Source organism: Kryptolebias marmoratus, linkage group LG4 (assembly GCF_001649575.2).
Source record: "Kryptolebias marmoratus isolate JLee-2015 linkage group LG4, ASM164957v2, whole genome shotgun sequence".
In the NCBI taxonomy this organism is placed as follows: Eukaryota; Metazoa; Chordata; class Actinopteri; order Cyprinodontiformes; family Rivulidae; genus Kryptolebias; species Kryptolebias marmoratus.
In genome coordinates this window covers 9,372,084-9,392,860 of record NC_051433.1, presented here as the reverse complement: position 1 = coordinate 9,392,860, position 20,777 = coordinate 9,372,084, and the positions used below count along the sequence as shown (strand labels likewise).

Sequence of the window (20,777 nt, the reverse complement as noted above, 5' to 3'; positions counted from 1 at the left end):
TAACCAAACAAACCTGTTCAAAAAGCCCATTGATGAAATTCTAGGGTTTCAAAGCAGAAGCAGAGGAGAAGGAGGGATTAAAGGAAAGAGGGGAGAGAAGCTGTAGTCTGAGGGGCCATGCAGTCCTGTATAAATTACCTGTGGTGCCAGAATACAAACCTCCACCCTGTCTGTTCATTGGGAGGTTCAGAGCTCTTCAAACAGCGAAGGAATGAAAGGAGCCAAATGAAGGAGGTTCAGATGATTAAAGGATAAACTGTACAGCGATCAGGCTGGCAAATTCTTTAAATTCTAGTACAGTTCAGGTCCTGAAGTTCAATCTAACTTCTCACCTAAAATCAGTCTAAAGTAAAGTTTCTCTCAGTGCGTACTGCTGTTTTTCTGAACACACTTGTCTTTAAAAACCTATTTTCCAACTCATAAATGGAATGTTGGACATGTTTTGGTCAAATTACAACACGACTGAAGTATTTTATATCCCACCACATGCAATCATGTTGTATGTCATGTTTTCTAACAAAAAAAACTACAAAACATTTCAAATCCCAGCTGGCATGGGATGCAGTTTGGAAGTAATAGTTTGACTAAAAACACTGATTTGCAGCTTCAGTTAATTCATTTTTCACTACAAGCAGCATATTGCTGAACTCATAATGATGAAGAAACAAAATAAACAAAATAAGAATTAAGTATTCTTAAAAAGTGAAATTTTAACTAACTGTTAATTTACTGTCACTGATTATTATTTTATTATTTTCATAAATATTGTTTTTCTAATTCCACAGTGAAACTGAAGCTTGTGCAAAGGTTTTGTGTTGAAGGTTTTGACCTACTTTACCAGCCTTGAGGTTAATGAGTTCAAATGGACTCATTGGAAACATTATCACGTGTGACACAATTCTGTAAGACTCTGGGGGTTCAGAAGGGACTGAATTTTGAACATAAATGTTGTTTTAAACCAAACCAAAGGGTTTATACAGTATGTCACACACACAGCCAAATGTATTTATTTCTCTTGTGGATTACAAGAGGTGTACAATCTGAAATCATGTCTGCGTTTCTGTGATTTCAGCCTCAATATTTCATTAAAAGCATTATTATAAATAAGCTTTACATAATTATAAAAATGTCATGAGCATTATATTAAATCCTGAAATAGCTCTGGCAGATACAAGCTATGGCATAAACTCTAATGGTGCACATGCATATTTTGTCTTAGTCTGAGAGTTCAACATTCCTGAGAGACTTAGATGCCGACTGAAAAGAATGAGCAGCCACACAGAGGGATCTCCTCACGAGATTGAAAGCCATGTGGCCTGTTTTCAGACAGATTACAGAGTCAGCTAGAGCCCTGCCCTGACCTGAGGACTGGGGAGACAGAGCAGAAATAGAAACAAGAGAGCAAACAATAGTCAGTCCACAGCTACATCATGACGTTGTGTTTCTCATGCTTGCTTTAATGTTCTGCTTACAGCTGAAACTGAAGAACATAGTTCTCAACGAACTGACTTAAAAGATGTTTAGGCAATTTTAACACATTTAAACTGCCAATGCAAAATCGAAACATAACGTGAAACATCCTAAATGAACATGAAAATGCACACAACAAAGTCACAAATCCTTTTGGTTGATTAAGTTTCCTCTAAATTTTGGAGAAAAGCCATAGTTCAAGTGTGGAATTTACCTCTTGTTTAACTGCCCACCATTTTCTGCATAGTGACGCTGATATCCAAACGTCTTAAATCCAGACTGACTTTCAGTCTATGGCCTTGTAGTTAAAGCCTCCTTTCTAGTGGCTTTTGACTTTTCTTTTTTTATTTTCATCTTTTGGCACACTACTGGTCTTAAAATAAACTTTGATTTCCATTATTAGACTGTAACACCTCATTTAAAAATTCCAACCTAAAAACTTTAATAATTACTTACTTGTTTATCAATTTATTTGGTATTTTAATTTAGATAGTTTCAGCTTCTGCCACTTCAAAAATCCCAAGACGCTCAGTATAAAAGCTATATTATGTATGGTAACAAAAAAAGAAAATATATGAATACACAATACCTATTTCTATGAATTTGAAAGAGTGTCTGAACCTATAAACTGGTATTGTATGTTCATCCTTTGCTTTTAGTTTGTACCACATTAATGGAATATATATACTTTTGTAGCAGGAAGATACAAAGGCTTTCTAAGATAAATATATATATATATATATAAATTAGCTTTTTTTGTTTTGTGTAACAGTAAACATAAATGCTACTGCTTTACATTCTGCAGAGAGGCTATGAAAACAGCATAACGTCATCTAACAGTTTTCAAAGAAAAGGTGATTGGACTCACATAAAAAACCTGTGGATGAGTGACGGGGCACTGAGCCGAGAAAAGAGTTGAGGATTTCATTTGGGTGTGAGGAATGTAAGTGTTTGGAAAACGTCTGGTGTCTCGGATGTGTGCGTGTGTAACAGTGTCTGTGCAGCAGTGCTTGCCTGTATGACTAAGCGAATATCTGTGTGTATTTGTGAAGTTGTGTGTGTGCGTCGGTGTGCATGTCTGTGAGTGGGTCGGGGTCAGGAGTGCACCATTGTGACAGTGCAGGTTTTTATTGATTCAGCTGGAAAGCTGCAAATCTCCGAAATGCAACAAGCCAGTGTCCAAATATTGTCCGTTTACTACAATACTTAGTCCTAGGCAAACACACTCTATCACCCAAATAGTGATATTGGCCAATATCTTGTTTAACAGGAAATAAGAAATGACACATAACTAGGGAAACTGTTAATGTGACTGTATAACATCCTTGCTCAGTAGTAATTTATTGATATGACAACCATTCAGCCAATGAAGCTTACATTGTAAAGGATCATTTCAACTCTTTTCAGACAGCTTGTTTTAACAAAACCATTCTGGCTCAATGGGTCATGCTAACTTTGCACTGTCAGTCCCCGCCGCAGACATTTAAGCACAAATGAGGCAACAAGAATGAGCTTCCAGAGGGTTTCTGAACAACTAGGTCTCTTTTGAGTGTGACTAAAAACAAGCACAGAAATATACGTTTTCAAATTTACATTTACAGTGATTCAATGATTCAGATCAGGCTCAAGTGACAGTTTTTTTTTTTTTTACAGTAACTTTGGCATTTATTGTATTTACAATACATCGATACAGTACATTTAAGAGTATTAGTGCATTGAAATGAAGACAAAACCTTTTTCTGCTTATCCAAGGTTGGGTCATGGAGATAATAGGTCCAGGAGGGAAACCCAGACATCCCTCTCCTCATAGGCACTCACCACCTCATCCTGGGAAAACCCAAAGTGTTCCCAGGCTAAATATGATATATAATTTTACCTGCAAGTTCTTGGTCTGCACCAGGGTCTTCTCCCAGTGGCAAGTGCCTGGAAAACCTCAAGATGGATGGATCCAGGCGGCAACAGATGCCCAAACCACCTCAGCTGACTTCTTTGGATGCGGAGGAGCAGCAGCTTTCAAGAAGAGATTAGACCAACCAATTATTTTGTGCTGTGCTGCTCACATTCTCTGGGAGGACATTTCTGACTGCTCTCATTTTTTAAGGCTGTTTTAACAATTGTGACTTTTAACCTGTAATGTATTGTCAATCCTGAGTCAACAGTTTTGCCCTTTTCCTTTTTTGTTGTACTTATTGATTGCTTTTTTTGTTGTTTTTCCTCAGATCTACAGGGGTACTGCAGCTGTGCTGACAGAAGCAGAGTTAACAGATTGGCTGAGCTGAATTTATTTTAAGAGAATAACTCCAGATGGAGACAACAAAGAGTTGGACTGAGGGGAAATCTTCAAAGCTTTCCAAGATGCATGATAGCTCAGAGTTAAACAGTCCATTTTAAAAGGCTATGAGTATAGACTAAAAAGCAAACTTTTTGTTGTTGTTCTAATTGCGAAGTACTTGCAGGAAATTTGGTGCAAAAACAGATTTCACAAAAAGATAAACAGATCTTGGAACTTTTTTTGTTAACTCTTGAGGTTACTATTTTTCTGTTTTTCACATGAAACACCAGAAACCAGCTCATCTTTCCAGGCCCAAGCACAGCATATTCTCAGAGTATCTTTGTTTTCCAAAGGGAAGTCAGCCTGCTTTTCCCTTCAAATACAAATGTGTTTCTTTTGGACCACTTCACTGTAAAACTCCACTGAGAATCAAAGTCGTCGTGGATGCATCGGAGCCAAAAGTTGATCTCTTTTTCCACAACACCTGTCCCCTCTCTTATTGATGCCTTTTCTTCTTTCCAGTTTGAATTTTTCTTAGCCTTTTATTTCTTCCTGGGTTTGCATCACGCTCATGATTCATGGGTTTTGGCCGAAGGGGGCTGCAGCATGCAGCGGAACATTCCATTTTCAGCAACACATATTTTTGTCCTGAAATTATGTAACTCTGTTGAATTAGACAAAACAGCTTAAAGCAAAATAAAAAAATAAATAAATGTTTTGTATTCCTGACAATTTGGCACAAGTCTACGTGTATTAGTGAGTTTGCTGCAAATGGACAAAAAGTTGCATGAAGCTTTTTGTAGCTCCAGGGGGAGCTCTATAAAGTGAGATAAAGTGACTCATGCTGTTGGACAGAGTCAGTGCAGATCTTTATCTTTGCTTAAGGCGAGTAAATTGAGATTCACAGCTATTAACCTGTTACTCCCAAATTCTGGAAGACACCAATTTAGCGTATTTCCTTAAAGGGTCAAAGTGTTAATTTAAAATCCACAGTAAGAAGTTTCCTATTATCAGGAAACTAACCTTTTTACATCAAAACTGCCTCTGTTTCTAATCTACACAGTTAACAAGAGACAAAACTGTATTTAAAGCTGCTCCTTTTTTTTGGGGGGGGGGGCTCTCAAAGACTGTTAGTTTTAGGTTTTTTGTTGTTGTTTTTTTACCTCTCTTACTTTCATACTTTTACTATAATCTGGCAAAGAAGTAGACATCTGACTCTGGCCAGAGGTCACAGTCTTGCTCAGACCTGCAGCTGGTTCTCTACAAACACAGGAGAAACCAGGCTGGTCTTCTTTGGAGTTTTGATGGTAAAAATGTATGAGCCTATAGAATAAAAGTCCCCAACTGTGTTCCTCAGAGCCTACTGTCCTGCATGTCTGAGATGTTATCCTGCTCCACAACACCTGATTCAAATACTGAATCACTTTCTCTGTATGTTATTAAAATCTGCAGAAGCCTGTTATTGATCCATTGTTTTAACCCAGGTGCGTTAAAGCAGGGAAACATCTAGAAAATATAAAACAGGCTTTGACAGCTGAAGCCCGGGACGTCTGGTACGTATATAAAGCTGGTTTTCTGATGCTGAACGAGTAATAGTCCCTGATTATAGGTTCCAGTCTTTCCTTGTGTGCAGTTTTGATATCTAACTGCAGAGCTGAAATAAATAAATGGTGAAACTGTTAGAAATTCCCAGCTACAAGACTATTTATGTTAGATTTAGATGAGTTTAGATATCGTTAACTTTTCACAAGGGTGTATCTAAAAGTTGCACAGAATAACTGGCAGATCAATCCATAATTTTTGATCCCATGTGTCTCCTTAAACACAGATTCTGTGATTGTAATTCCCTGAATGGGCAAGAAACCCATCAAACTGTGGCACTCCTTCAGATCATAAATCTGTATAGCCTACTGACATGTTCAAACTAGAATATTAAGAAATACGTACATGTACTCAACACTTAACGGCTTCTTCAGGGCAGATTTCTTTTCTACATTTGTCTTTTTAAATTTAACCTACTCTTTCTTTTGAATATGAGAACTCATTGAGCAATAGGTGACCAAGTTTTAGAGCCCAGAGTCTAAAATTTCTTCTGCCCACTAAGGTTAAACATACAAATTACTTTTAATTTCCTTTCAATCTTCACAAAAAAAAGAACAAAGAAAAGAACTTAACATCCTGCTCTTTGGAAACTTGTCCATATACTTCTCATGCAGACATTACTTTTATTATTGTCGCCTGGGAACTCACTGTCCACCCTCATACTGACAAACCTAAAGTTATTTTTTTCTTTTCTCCACCCTGGAGACCACCTTCTGGTTTCATCCACAAGACTTCTCAAGCCTCCATAAAGAGCTTCATTCATGTGCCTAACTTTGACTGATCTGCTACAGGAAATGAGCTCCATACGTACAGACGACACCCAACTCTCCTCTCACACATGGCCTCCAATGTTTTCACTATGTCCCAACCATCAATTATAAAACCAACACCATCCAGGGCATGTTTTTTGATTAAATTTATTCTAATTAAAGATAATACCGAGGAGGTGGAAGCTTGGAAGCTGTGACTAGCTCTTTTTATTTATGTTATAAATCAACATATTACCCTAATTCTATCTGATTGTGTGAAAACACATTTTCAGTTACCAGTTTGTTTGAGAAGAACAATCGTAAAATTATTTCACTGTTTTGTTGTACAGTAAACAACCTAAATTTGCACAGAAAGAACCATTTATGAAGTATTATGATACAATAATAACAGCATTTAGTAACAAAAATAAAGAAGAAGAAACAAAGAGCCACATTTCCAACATCCATTTAAATCAGAAAGAGAAAATCCTTCCCAGATGACATAGAGGAAGTTTGTTATGCTCCTGTCATTGTTCTGATTGTTTATTTTTGGTGATTATAACACATCTTTGCTTGGCTCCCCCTGATTTCACTTGAAACCTACAGAATATATTCCCAGTGTGAGAAAAGTGATCGAGCATAAGGAACTTTGGTAAAATCACCCGTTCAAGTTTGCATTAAGTCATTGAAATCTTTCGTCACCTCTTTTGGATTTGCAGCATGTTCTTTGGAGAACTGAATAAGCAGATTCACTGGTCAATCGGGGACAAACAAAATTAGCAGAGCAAAAAACGTTCAATGTCACACAACTGTTTGTCATAAATGCTATTGTTTGACCATACATATATTACTAAAATAAATCAGAATCCAATTGTTGTTGTATTAATGAGTAAATGGTAAAAGAAACTGCATTTTTAAAGCACTTTTGGAATATATCTGATGACTCAAAGTACTTTTACACTACAGGTTATCCATTCACATAAACACTAACACATGGATTCACAGATGAAGGGAAACCTAAGATTTAATGTCTTACCTAAAGACACTTCAACATGTGGCGGGGGGAACTGCTTTTCCTCCTGAGCCACAGGTGCCTTTATTACTGCAGGTTCACATCTTTTCTTTCTTACTGCGGGTTTACAAATTTTGCAGTTACCTCATATATGAGGTGTTGACCAAATGTTGTTTTTCTAAATCAACTATTATCTACAGTTTTACATTAATTTTTGTCTATAAAAACAAACAAAAAAATGAATGAAGATCACAATTGTTTTTTAAAGGAATCACAACAAATGTTTTTTTCAATTATTAAACTGCCTTTAAGACATAATAATTAAAGCTGAGTGCCATTAAACCCTTCCAGAAGACTGTACACGAAGGGCAACATGAAACTCATTTTTGTTGGTTTCATTTAATCTTTTGAAGAACATCTCAGACTTGTTATCATGTATAACAAAACAATATTTTTTGACAGTTAAAACTGTCATTATGCCAGCAGCTTGATCCAATACAACACTGCGAGCTCCAGGATAAGAAATCTGTCAAAGAGAAAAATGTTGGCCAGTGGCTGGTTTACAGTTCAGGTAAATACCAACTCTTCTTACTGAGGCTGTTGGAAATCTGAAGAGGGCATGGAAAGCAGAAGAAAGAATATAGGAGAGCTGTAAGAAAATTGATCTTTATGGATATTTAACGGTTTAGAAAGATTTCAGCCACAGGATACAGTGTTTAGAAAACTTCAAGATGAAAAATGCAGGGGAGAATTTTTTGGATGTCTTTAAAATATTTAAGAGAACTCAAAACCTCACAGACCTGCAGAGGGGAAAACTTTCCCAGCTTTCAAAAATGTGGGAACGCTGATCACCCTGATAGACAAACCAGATACATTCAGCAGCAAGAGGGGGAAAAAGAGAGCCAGGAAAAGAGAAATAAAATGAATTTTAGAAAAGACCTGTCAAGAGAAAAAAGGACTCAGAAAAGTTTTCTTTCAGCTGAAACTGTATTTTTTTCTTAAATCTGAAAATATTTCTATATACAAAATCTTTAATATTCCATAAATATCACTCAGCTGCTCTATTTGCTGGATTTCCTCCAATGAAATACGTTTAAAATGCATTATTTGGAAAAATAAAGTATGTGAAGCAGGTCAGTAATGTGCACTTCAGTGTTTCCACTTCTTCTCCCAAATCCCTGTCCCTCATCATCCTCACTGCTCCACTCTCTCTCTGACATTCTCTGCGTGACGGAGTCTCAAAAACACATGCTTCACCCAGTAAAACTGAGCTCCTCCAGAAGTCTGGACAACTCTGCAGCCCTCCTCGTCCCACCATCCCCGACCACTTCAATAGATTTCCACTGACTGTGCCACATTCTGCTGCTTTTCTCTATTTTCTTCTCATTATCTGGCTTTGTCTCTCCAAATCGTCTCAACTGTTAATGTGGTCAATATCAAGAATCTGGTAATTCTTAAAAAAATATTGTCTTTTTTTACTTTAAAGCCTGAATCTTGCAGACTTCTTTTAAGAAAAGTGATCTATTCTTTATAAGGTGAGTTCACATGTTAGTGTCAACAACTGCTGATTGATTTTGTGCAAGACAAGCACTGACTTCTGCAAAAATAATTGTATTGGGTTTTTGACTCGTGAGCTTTAATTCTAGGTGCCTGAGTCTGAATCATCAGCTGAACCAAGCTCCACATTCAAACGACCCACAAAATCTTGTGAGCATGTGGTACAATTAATGGACTAGCATTTCTTGAAAGATTGCATATCGCCCGCTGCCATTCCTACCAGTTTTAGACAAAGATCATCCTATGAGTCATTTTGTCAAACCTTCTAAATGAACTTATACGTGATCTCATGTGATATTGTGAGATGTCTTGATATGTGATAGCGCTCAGAACGGCTCTCAGCTACTATAAGGATAATTAGCTGCAGTGGCCATCTTTAACTGAGCTGGCTCCAAATGTTAATGAGTTGTTGAGGTACATCCGATGATCACTTTATGAAAGTTTCATTAAAATCCATCCAGTGGTTCATGAGCTACTTTGCTAACGCTACAGACAAACGAACACACATGCACATACATAGATGCACACAGACGTGCAAAAACAATATTGCTGCTTCACTTTGGCAGCAAGTAATAAATATCTTACATAACATGCATGGATGTTGATTTTTTTTGCACCATTATTTTTATCTTGTAATGAGGGAGAAAAGTTGGAGGGATTATATTTGAGTCAAAGATATTGTTTCTCTGTTTAAACCAAAGACTTTACTTTAAACCAAAGTGAGAATTTGGGGCTCATTAAGAAACTTTAAACTGTTCATTTCCTGATATGCAGAAGCACGGATACACTCTGATGTTGATATCAAAGCAGATTTCTACACAATGTCTACAACAAAACATCACCAAACAAATAACTCAAATAATCCAAACTCAACCAGCAACTCTGAGTCTATTGTTTCTACATCAAGGTCAAAAATCAATAAACCACACTTTGTTTAGTTTGCTTAGCAGTTTATTTGGTCAAGATGGAAATTCATTTGAGCACAAGTTCCCAGCCTCTTTTTGAGTCCCATCAATAAATACTGAAGTTTATGCGACAAGACTGCAGATTTTGCTTTTATTGAAGAATTTATGGGGCAGATGTTGTCCTGAAATGTTCAGAAAGAGTATGGAGTCCTTTGATGTTCTACATTATTCTAATTTTTTTACAAATTCCCCGGGAATACTAATAGCTAATAGAACTAATAGAAAGAACATCTCAGCAACCTGACTGTTTTGGTTATTTAGAGACACGTTCTTGAAATGGGTGATTCGGTCCTTCCTTAGCAGACACCATAATCAGTTCTCAGTCCCAAACACACCTACAGTTTAATGATTACTTTCTGCTGAGCTGCAGAATAAGGCAATGACCTTATAGACTGCACTCTTTGAGAGAAACAGTTGCTTTTATTCATTTAAAAGGATGACAGAAACAAAGTCACAGTAACAAGAGTAATAACTCAGAAATTTGGAAAACTCTGTTAATTTTAAATTATATGAGAGCTAAACAGTGTAACAAGGCAAAAAGTGAGTCCTGGATGTACCCTTGGACAAGAAACCAGGCTACTAGAGAGGACGTCATCATGCCTAAAGGTCGTCTTACAGTGCCAACCCAGTCAGTGAGGTCATGGCTTTTTGTTATTTCTGCAGTAAACTCACATGGCTTCAGTTAAAGCTCTTTGTGTTTGTGCTCCTCATCCTCCTTCCCACTCCCTGCGTCCCACCTTCTCTCCGTCTCAGTTGTCTCCTCCCTCCCTTGCCTCTGCATTCCAACTTTCCCACCCACCTCACCTCTTACTCTCTTTTACGTTTTTGACTTTCCTGCACCTCCTTTCACTGTCTGTCCCCATCCCTGTCTCTCTTTTCCTCCTTGCCTTTTCTCTTTCCCAGACTTTTTGATTGTCTTTCCAGACAGACTTCATTCCTAAACTGCTACGAAGCTTTATACTTCCCAACTATTTGCAACACTTTTTGCATTTTTAAAGGAGCTCAACTTTTGAAAAGCATAGCATAATTAACATGTTGCAGGTGTAATTTGTCATCAAATAATTTATCAGAATGCTTATTGGGATCTATGTTTGCTGAAATGATTCTTGATTCTTAGCACAGGTGATCTCATTTGGCTTATTTTCTCATCCATTATAAAGCTCTGTGGTAACCCTCAATCCATCACATTGTTTGAGGAAAAATAGGTCTTTGAAGAATTATACTCCAGCTGCAGCAGATCTAACATAAAACATTGTCTTCTGGTAATTGACTTTCAACAAATCTTGATATTTAAGTCATTTGGGGGCACACAAGTGGAGCAGGTAATATAAATCCTTTTAGGCAGCTACAGTCAGCTCTTTGTGTGAGGATCATCTTCAAAAATAATTACTGAAAAAGGCATGAGGGGTCTTAGTTAAACATAACATATATACACATAATACCTATCATTCATGTCCTGAGACCATAAAGCAGCACATGTACTTTTGCTCATGTAAAACCTTTTATATGGATGAAAAAAAAGTACATTTGACGACAGCAGCTAAATGAGACGCTGCTGCTTATTTTAGGTCTCCAGCCTATGAAGAGATAATTGACAGTTTTGTGATGTACTGCCTTTGATCCCTGGGCTGAACAGAGTTTACAGCCACCAGAACAGCCGAAAGAAAACAAGAACAACATGAGATGGACAAGAATTTTTTCATAGTTGTTAGGATGAAATGCCAAAATTATGTCTGAAAATAAGACAGCGTAAGTTGTTCTAATTTGAATCACTTTGTGGAGAAGAGGAAACATAGAAGAACAACTGCAAAAAACAAAAACAATTCAAAGTGAAAAAAAAGTTTGATCCGTGCCATAACTTGTGGTTCAAGTTTGTTTTTAACCCAAAGATGCATACCACTAATTATGTTAAAGCTTCTTCACCTGCAGCTGATTGAAGATCAGTGATTTGATCCACTTGTTCAGGGTTCAATAAATGACTCTCATCTAATGAAGCATATTTATTTATTGGCCCATCCTCTGCCCCACCGGACAACAACAGTTCTCTTTAGACAGCTAGGAGTCAGAGAATAGAACTACCTCTGCATGCTCAGGACGCACCAGCTGCTCTTGGCTCCAGTAAAGTGTCAGGTGGTCAAAGGTCAAAGCTCCCAGGTCACAACATGCAAAGAGCTGACATCCCTGAGTAAATAATGCAATAAACTGTCTTCTGCCAGTAACAAATGGCTCTTAATAAAACTGTTGCAACAAGTGAGTGTGGGGACATTTCAAACTACAAGCTCTGTCTGGTAAATACTGGGTAAATACTGGGTAAGTCAATATGTTCTGAAGTTAAACAAGTGTTTTTGGTGTCAAGTTATAAAAACATAAAAGAAAGAAATTACCATTCCTTGAAGAACTCATATTGTCCTCTGCCTTGCATGACAAAGTTTTAAACAAAGATTTTTCATCATCTGAGTATGTGTTTTGGGTGAGTTTGGTTAAAATCCATCCATTGGTTCATGAGACGTTTTGCTCCCAGAGTTAATGACACTTAATGACAATATTTTATTGCACAAAAACTTTTTCATGATCTGTTACTACTTGGAGCACGGGTTTAGTATCATTCCCAGCTACTACCACATCAATTTTTAGCTCAAACGTTCATTTAGTAAGCTATATATTGTTCATATGTTACTCAGCTATAAGATAAAATAAAGAACAAAACGCATTTTCCGCGTAACCAGGCAGGGTGAAAGGGGACAGACATCCAAATTGGGGATATAAAAAAAAACGCTTCAGCCTATTTGGGCTCATTTCAGCACGTGGGGAAAGGAGTGGTCTGGGACTGGGATAAAGGAACCTGGGAGACAGAATGGGAGGGAATCGGGGGATCAGATTTCAGCCTGACAGGGGGTAAGAGAGGGCCGGGCTGATATTTGAGGGGAATAAACGAAGATTCATTGAAGGCAGCGGGGTCATAAAACTGCAGCGTCTGGCCTGAAGCGCTTGGTGCTGAGTTTGAGCTGCAGGTCCGGGTCCTGCCGCTGGATTCCCCCCATCGACTCTTTTTGGGAAGGGTGAATGTCGAATGGTCCGGCTTCTGTAACTGGGGACATAAATCACTAAAGACTGAGAGAACCCTTCGCTCCCCTCGCACCTTTTCATCTCCCAAAGGGCCGTGCATGTCTAATATTTAGACATGTTCAGCTTGCTGGATTCAAGGACTGTACTGCTACTTGCAGCAACCCAAGTTTGTCTATTAGCCGTTGTGAGATGTCAGGATTATGGCCGTAAGTGACTATTTCAATTCTCTAAAGAAGCAAATATAACTTTGTGACAGTGTGCACTGAATTTCCTCTGATATCTGCTTACCTTTACGCACAGCCTGAACTTGAAATATTTTTGAATGTGGAGTGATGTGATCTCGGTGCAACTTTTACGCACAGATCATTTAAAATTGTTTGGATGCTTTATTCTATAAAAAAAGTTGTCAGACTAATGATAGCCGAATTACTGCTTTTGTTTGGAATACTTAACTCAGCTGTTCCCAGATGCGGCCGCGCAAATGAAAGATGGAGATGTTGGGTACGTTTACGCAAAAAAAAAAAAAACCCTCAAAGTTCGATCCATTTGTCTTATTGTTGGAATATCACCTGGCCCTTTGAGGTTTTTTTTATTATTTATGAGACATATTAATTAGTTTATTTGTCAAAAGTTAGTCACCTTCACTTTTAAACTAAAAACGAACCACAAGATAAGTTTTCTTTTTAGTTCCCTGCAGCCCGAGGCTTTTTCCTACCTGTCTCCCGTTTCTTTCTTAAAATTGAAGCGCCTGACACCTGTGGGTGCTTTAGGGGCCTTGACAGCCTTTTAAACTGCATATTCACATAATATAGATGAGTGGAGGGGGAAGGGACTGGCAAAAAGTGAAAGGTGGTCAGGCTCAAGGGCCTTTGGTGAAAAGTGTTCACATTCCATCACTGTCAGAGGGCATCCAAGCAAATCTTAGCTTGTTGAGGCATCAAGATTGTTAAAATGTGCTAGAAATGACTTTCAGACATCTTATGTTGATTTTGTTGTTTTTTGATTAACAAATTAATGAAGTTTCCCATCTAACTAAAGGTGTTCTGATATATCTTGATGTGAATAAAGCTGGAGTGGAAATCTTCATCAGTATTGCTCTTTTAAGTTTTGCAAAAGACAAATGGTTAAAACTGTTGTTCCATGTGATTTCAGTATTTCTATCTGATACATTACACATAAACTGTGAAAGTAAAGAGAGAGAGAAAGTGTGTGTGTTAGAGAGAGAGGGATGAAAAGATGTGATTAGAAAAAAAAAACAGAGACTTGATACCTGAATTCTGAGAAGCAAAAGATTTTTACTGCACAAGTCAAACTTACTGAGCTTTTAAAGCAAATGAAAGGTGTATTTTCCCAAAGGAAAAAAAGGAAAAATGAGGGAAAATAGCTGTGCCAAAGCAATTTGAAGTGTCAGGTTACCCTCTCAGAGACACAGGAACCTAGATATAATGCAAGCCCTTCTTTCCCAACTGGAAGAAGAATTTTCTTTGGGGTTTTTTTGTGGCTGGGGGCTTGGTGGGGTGGGTGGAGGAGTAGTAAAGAGGTTTTATTGTGACCTCAGCACAGTAGCTTCACTGCCCTTGAGTCTTTATCAGTTAGTTAAGAGGTCACTGATTTATGGTTCACATAAGTCATGAGTAGAGCAGAATCAAAGCCTAAAAGTCTCATAAAAACAGTCAAACCTGATCCAACTCTAATTCTCCAAAGTAACACGTTGGTTTCCTTTACCACTTTGTGTTTGATTCACCTAAAAAACAGAGCTGAGGGGAGGAGATTTTCAGATCAACATCAGTCATGACATATGCTCAGTTCTCAAATAGATACAGGAGCAAATACTGGAGCCCTTGTCCAAAAACATCCCATATAAGGCAAATCATTTGTGTCATTTAGTGATAGGACAGGTGCAGGTCTTTGATTGTTCACTCAGGTCTGTAAAACTGTACACCAAAACTGCCAGGAATGTGCCTGAAAGCTTGCAGTTTTCTTCTCTCCAGTGTGTTTGAACTGGCATCAGACAGAGCCATGGCCCCCGCATGAGGTTTAAAACGCACCCCATGTTTATACAAGGACATAGCTTGTGAATTGTCCACTCTGTCCCCTACCAGAAAGACCCCATTCATTGCTGCTAAGGTCCAGTAGGTTATCTAGACCTAAGTTTTACTCAAAGGTAAATATAGTTACTGTGCTTGCTTCTCCTCTCCCCCTCTCAGCAGTGTACCTTTAGGCCTTTCCTTTGCAGGATCAGCTGCTCTCACCCGTCTGCACAGGTTCAGGGAACTCCAGTCAGAGCATTTCTTTCAGCAGGTGTCAGGCCTTCTGTTTCAGACAGATTGGAAAATTCAGTTAGGTATAGCTAATCACCTCTGTGTCTATTATCAGACTTGCCTGCATGATGTAATTTACACCATGTACAGTAGCTGCATTCAAAAAGGACCCAGCTCCATCACATTCCCTTGTGCTTTTTATTTCAGGCTGTGGTCCAAGAAAAAAAACAAACAAATGTTTTCATTTACTGAATGCAAAGCCTGTCTCCTAAGCTGCAGGTTAGAGTGTCTCTGCAATGTGAACTAGCTTTATGTTAAAGCATCAAAGAGTTTGGGAAGATAGTCTCCAGATAGTGGACTCACTTACGTTATTGAAGGTTTCTTGGAGCTCCTACACAGCTTGATCTGGATTTTGTGATGATACACTGCCATCATGTGGTCACAGAAGAGAATGCATGTGAAGAATTATTTATTTGACTTTGTGTAGAGAAGCTGCAGCTTTTGAAGGCAAGAGATTCAACTCTTAGCTAAGGCCTTTCTTTTCAACATATAGAATCTTGATCAAAGAATGTCTCAACAAGCGGTTAATTTTTTCATTTTTAAACAAAATGACACTCATTTTGTTGTGTATCCTTTCAAAGTAAAATATTAGAATATTTATCCGTTAAAATATTGGGTAAAATTTTACACATTTGATCAGACTTGTGATGATTTGACTAGATAGTTGTCAATGCCTTTTTGAAAATTTGTCTCTATGAGTAAAGATCTGTTTTCCATCCTAGCCCATTGATTTGGTGGAATTAAGATAGACAAGAGAATCTACCTATAATTTCTGTTGAACCAGTTCAGTTAATTATCTAATTAGGTTTAAAAATCAAGTTATTTTTTGTTTTTGCCTCCATTTTGCACTCCATGTTTGTCTCCAGGGTGAAAAAAAACAATATTCTGCACTTTTTTTTGTTTTCAAATGAAGCAGGGACTGTCAGTAAGCCTGTTGTGTATGAGTTGTGTATTAAAGTGACTGATTTCAATATCTGATACCTAATCTCCTTTTTCCTTCCTAACTGTGTGGTCCTCTGTGTGCCCCTCACTGTGTTCTCAAACACAGAAGAGGATGATTTTAGCTGTGTACAAGATGGACAGCAATATGGCAACCAGGACATATGGAAACCAGAGCCTTGTCGCATCTGTGTGTGTGACACTGGGACAATCCTGTGTGATGAAATTGTCTGCGAGGAGCTAAGAGACTGCCCCAAACCTGAAATCCCATTCGGAGAGTGTTGCCCCATCTGTGCTGCTGACCCATCTACACCTTCTGGTTGTAATTTATTTATCTCACACCTTTCATAAATAAATTACTGTACAGGATGATGTTGTTTATTTTGGGGTAGGGAAAAAAAACCAGCACATTTTGGTTCAAATCAAAGTCTGTGCAGCTGCTGTTTAACTCATGTCAGCCTTTGATTTGAATGCAGTTTTCAGTCCCCAAAGCAAACAACTGATGAGATTCACACAACAGCAGTGACACATCTGACAAGGTTTCAGTGAAATGCTAATCTCACCGGCGTTTTTCCACTGCTGACGCACCTTGGCCCCCATCTTGTTTAAATACTCTCCGTCCCGGAGTATCATGAAAACATGTGGGAGTGATTAAGGAAATACCTCAGTCGAGCAGACACGGCCTCACATTTCTACTCTATATCCTCTCTGTGGATTTCTGCAGATCTGATGGCAAGAAAATAGCCCGACTCTCTACTGAGAGTTCAGATGATTTGAAGGCTATTCACCACCTCATCTGTTGCTCTTTCCCCATTTGAAGTGCCATGGCTTCCTGATAAACAAAGGCCCTCAGTATCCCGACTCTGGTATTCAACTTTGGAAATGTAAATAAAATAGGCCAAGGAGCATCAATGAAATCAGAGGTGTCACTGTTTTTGCTTGTGAATTTAACTGCTGGAAAATATACCAATTTTAAAGGCAAAATTGGGTGCTTTTAAGAAATATGTTAGTATGTAGAGAGTCATTTATTAGCAGGATACAAATAGGGCTGGCTTTTGCTACTGTATATTTAATCATAGCCTACTGACTGCAAAATAACTCAGTGAAAAGGTAATGAACTTGAATTCTTGGTTTAAAATTCACGATGGGATCATTCTTGACCTACATGAACAGTTTCATCCATTCTTAGTTTACGACTGTAACATTTGACACTTGTCATTTGGGTCCATTGTGTTAGATAAAAAAATGTAGACAAGTAAATCTTTCATGAAACATTACTTATAACCAGCTCTATTTCAAAAATTACTAAATTAAACCCATAAATGTGCTAAGTTAACATAGCTCAGATATATTCAGGCTGTATTTGAACTAACTAGACGCAAAAAAAACTGTAATAACCTTAAAACATGGCAAAATCCAACTCTGACATGCGCAAAGTGGGATTTTATCTTAGTCTACATTGACCTTTTTGCTTTCTGCTATTTTCTTTCTTTAATGCACTTGTTGTGCTTTTGCTTTTAGGCTCAGATGGTGAGTTAACCAACAGTGGTTTTATCCTAATGGGCTCTATTTATAACAACTCTGGAATGTGGTGGTGGGCTTTAGAAAAGTCTCTTTTTAGGAAATTACAAAAAGTAGATTTACTTTATTTAAATTCAAAGCTGTTATACCCTCATTGGTTGCTTTTTTGGAGTAATTTGTTCACTAACTGTGTTTTGTTTCTATCTGCAATCTTGCACCAACACATAACAGGAGTACCTGGAGTTAAGGTGAGACTTCTAAGATACTTGGAGCAGTTTTATATGTCTGCATGTTGATGATGACTTGTGTCTGAGAGTCTATGAAGTCAACCACCCCAGCAATTATAACCAGGTCTGCCCCAGACTCATATCAGGGCTGCACAACGACCCTGTAGTTTATGGATTTAGATGAGTCTTTGATGTAAAAAAGGTCTTGTCAGAGGAATAATAGTAATTTCCTGTTCACACTGAGCGCCATATTTATCTGTTAAATGACACTGCAGGGGACATATTCTGCCAACACTTTTAATATCAAGAATGCAAATTTAACATCAAAACACTTCATTAAGTTGACTTTTAGTGGCACAGTTTCAAAAGGTGAATGACTGTCAGTTTCATCAAGGTTTTTCTGCTTTTTCTTTATCAGGGTCAGAAGGGTGAACCGGGAGACATTACAGATGTAAGCTGACACTTCACAGTGTTCAAAACTAATCCTTTGATTTTAAAAAGCTTGTTTGCTAGCTGTCTTTGAGAGTTTCATAATGTACATGAAACCTAGTAGACTCTTCTTGGTATCCAATGGAGGGCAACGTGTTTCTGCAGCATAAAAAACACTGGAAAACATCATCACTTACATAAAGTGATTTATAATTTTTTTTAATTTTATGACCAGATTCATAAAATAGTTCTAATACTTTCATGTGCCATTTTTATGTACATCCTCTGGTTGTAGAAGTTTAGTCTGATGAGAAACTAGTGTCAAACTTACACCTTAAAATGCCCAAATATTTTCAATTCCTTGACGTTTCTAACTTTAATCTTATAAAAACTACACTATGAAACCACCAAAGGAATACAAAGCTCAAGTACCATCAGCTTAGAAAAGAAATTGGGAGAGAAAAAGACAAAAAGGAGGCAGTTAACTCGCTCACGAGGAGGACAGCCAAGCACCATAAGGTTTCCATATCGCCCATTAAGATCAGGCCATCAAAAAGCAGCAGAGGGAGAGTAAACTCACTGCTGCCGCCGCTGCACCTGGAAACACTTTGCTCCTCTGAGGAACACAAGTTCATTGCAGGAAATAAAGGAGCATTGTTTACTGTAAGTTTCTGATTATGCTTTGCCTAAAGACATTGGTAATTAACAAGTCTGCACTGATGGAGAAAAGATAACTTTTTTTAAAACATTGTGTGAAAATACATCTGGTAAATGGAAGCATTTATTAGCTGATTTTTTTTCCCCTTTTTTATATACAGGTTGTAGGACCAAGAGGACCATCTGGCCCAACGGTATGCAACAGTTTCTGCACAGATACCTTTTCATACAGCTTCTACTAGAGGGCTTTTACAGCTTGGTGTTTTCGTTGTCTGATTTTTTTTCACGATAAAGAGCCATGTGAGGAATTGATGTAACAGCTGCTTCTTTATATCACATTTATTAAAGCTAGTGTCCCCTTTCTTCTGCTCCCCCAGGGCCCACCAGGAGAGCAAGGACCCCGCGGACCGAGAGGAGAGAAAGGAGAGAAGGTTGGATTCATAATATTAAAATTGAAAAAAAAAATCAATCCTTCTTGTTATGATTTTCTCGAGCTGACCCTTAAAAGACTAGAACCATATAATTCGCTCCATTAACAAGTACAGTATGTCCGACTGAATCTGATAGCTGTAGGTCCTGGAGGGTGGGTTGGGGGATGTGTTGCAGCGTGCAGGTTTGGATAATGGCAGCCTTTCATTGAGCGCCACAGTCTAACCAGTCATGTGTCCTTCCCATTAGGCTCTGTGGTCTGGGTTGTTTAACAGATGTGAGACTGTCAGAGACTCCGAATGTAAACGCTGGCTTCTCTCAGAGGCCTCACACTCAGTCAGTGTGGGAAATCTGCATCGCCGCATTCTCCACGCTTTGATCGTGTCATTAATGTAACAACACGGATTTGATCGTGGCTGCAGGCGAGGAGTTTATCTTGTTTATGCAGATTTAAACATGGGGCAGATTTAGTTTTGGCTACTAGTAGCTAAGCTCTGTCTTAGATGTTTAATAGATTCTGAGTTTTGGATCTGCTCACAGGGTAATTTGTCTCTACATGCACAGAGGTATGCACAGTAGTTTGATTTGACCTGAAAAATCATCAGCTTACACTACAACCTGTAATGACACACTGAGTTTTTTAAATGCTAAGCAACAGTCTTACATAATAGAGCTTATTGTCTTTTTTTAAACCAATAAACTTCTTGGTGTTGTTTAGTTTGAATGAAATATTTACATCCGGATGCCTCACCGTATCAAGTCAAGAAGTCAAGTTTTTTTTTGTTTTAGTTTTTTTTTATTTAGAAAAGTTTTTTGCTGCTGTCAACAGTAGCTCTTTAACATAGTTTCAGGTGTTTTCTCTACCAGTAACTGTGTAATGATTTATTTTATCTGCTCCTGAGCTTCATTATTAGCACACCATCTTAAAAACTAATGTACTGTTTATAGTATAATTGTTGTTTGAGATGCCTCTTTACTTTTATAACAAACTTAAAAGATTATTACTTAATAAGATGCCATTTTAACTGTATTTCAGTTAAGATTATTTACCTCAGTTGTCAGAAATATGCCACAACACAGCTGGAAAATAAAAATATATTTTCCACATTTGACAGCAATGCTGTAATGAAGCTGATATTTATCGCCTGATTATGCTTCCAAATTCTTGTTAGGGTTTTTATTTTTCTTATCATTTTGAGTTGTCCTTAAAATTATTTCAGCTTTCTAATTGACCTGCTATAAGACAATAAAAATAGCTTAATGTAGCTCAGTTTTTGACTAAATTCTGGACATTTTCTTTCGTTTTTAAGATTAATTTTACTTCTATCTTTGTTCGTCAGGGAAGCCCTGGTCCTCGTGGCAGAGATGGTGAACCTGGCACCCCTGGAAACCCCGGACCCCCTGGACCTCCCGGACCTAACGGACCCCCTGGCCTTGGTGGGGTATGTATCCCATAATTTTGAGGGCTGGTGGGCTTGGTTTCCCTGCGTACATAAGAACTGCCTGGTTGAACACTGATTCAAGGCCAAGAATAGATTTGACTGGTTGGGAAAAATGGGGT

At 38.0% G+C, this 20,777-nt stretch overlaps 1 protein-coding gene across 2 annotated transcripts in view; it reads left to right on the top strand.

The window, feature by feature from the left end:
• Positions 1 to 12,568: 12,568 nt before the first annotated feature.
• The window catches only part of col2a1b (collagen, type II, alpha 1b), a 44,245-nt gene continuing 36,036 nt past the window's right edge, over positions 12,569 to 20,777 (top strand). The window contains exons 1-7 of one of the 2 annotated variants that reach the window (XM_017408763.3): positions 12,569 to 12,899; positions 16,063 to 16,272; positions 17,706 to 17,722; positions 18,120 to 18,152; positions 18,949 to 18,981; positions 19,165 to 19,218; positions 20,557 to 20,658. In XM_017408763.3, coding sequence (XP_017264252.1) covers positions 12,809 to 12,899; positions 16,063 to 16,272; positions 17,706 to 17,722; positions 18,120 to 18,152; positions 18,949 to 18,981; positions 19,165 to 19,218; positions 20,557 to 20,658 — 540 coding nt within the window. In that variant the 5' untranslated portion in view covers positions 12,569 to 12,808. The remainder of the gene's footprint in view (positions 12,900 to 16,062; positions 16,273 to 17,705; positions 17,723 to 18,119; positions 18,153 to 18,948; positions 18,982 to 19,164; positions 19,219 to 20,556; positions 20,659 to 20,777) is intronic. The other variant, XM_017408765.3, reaches the window with a different exon arrangement.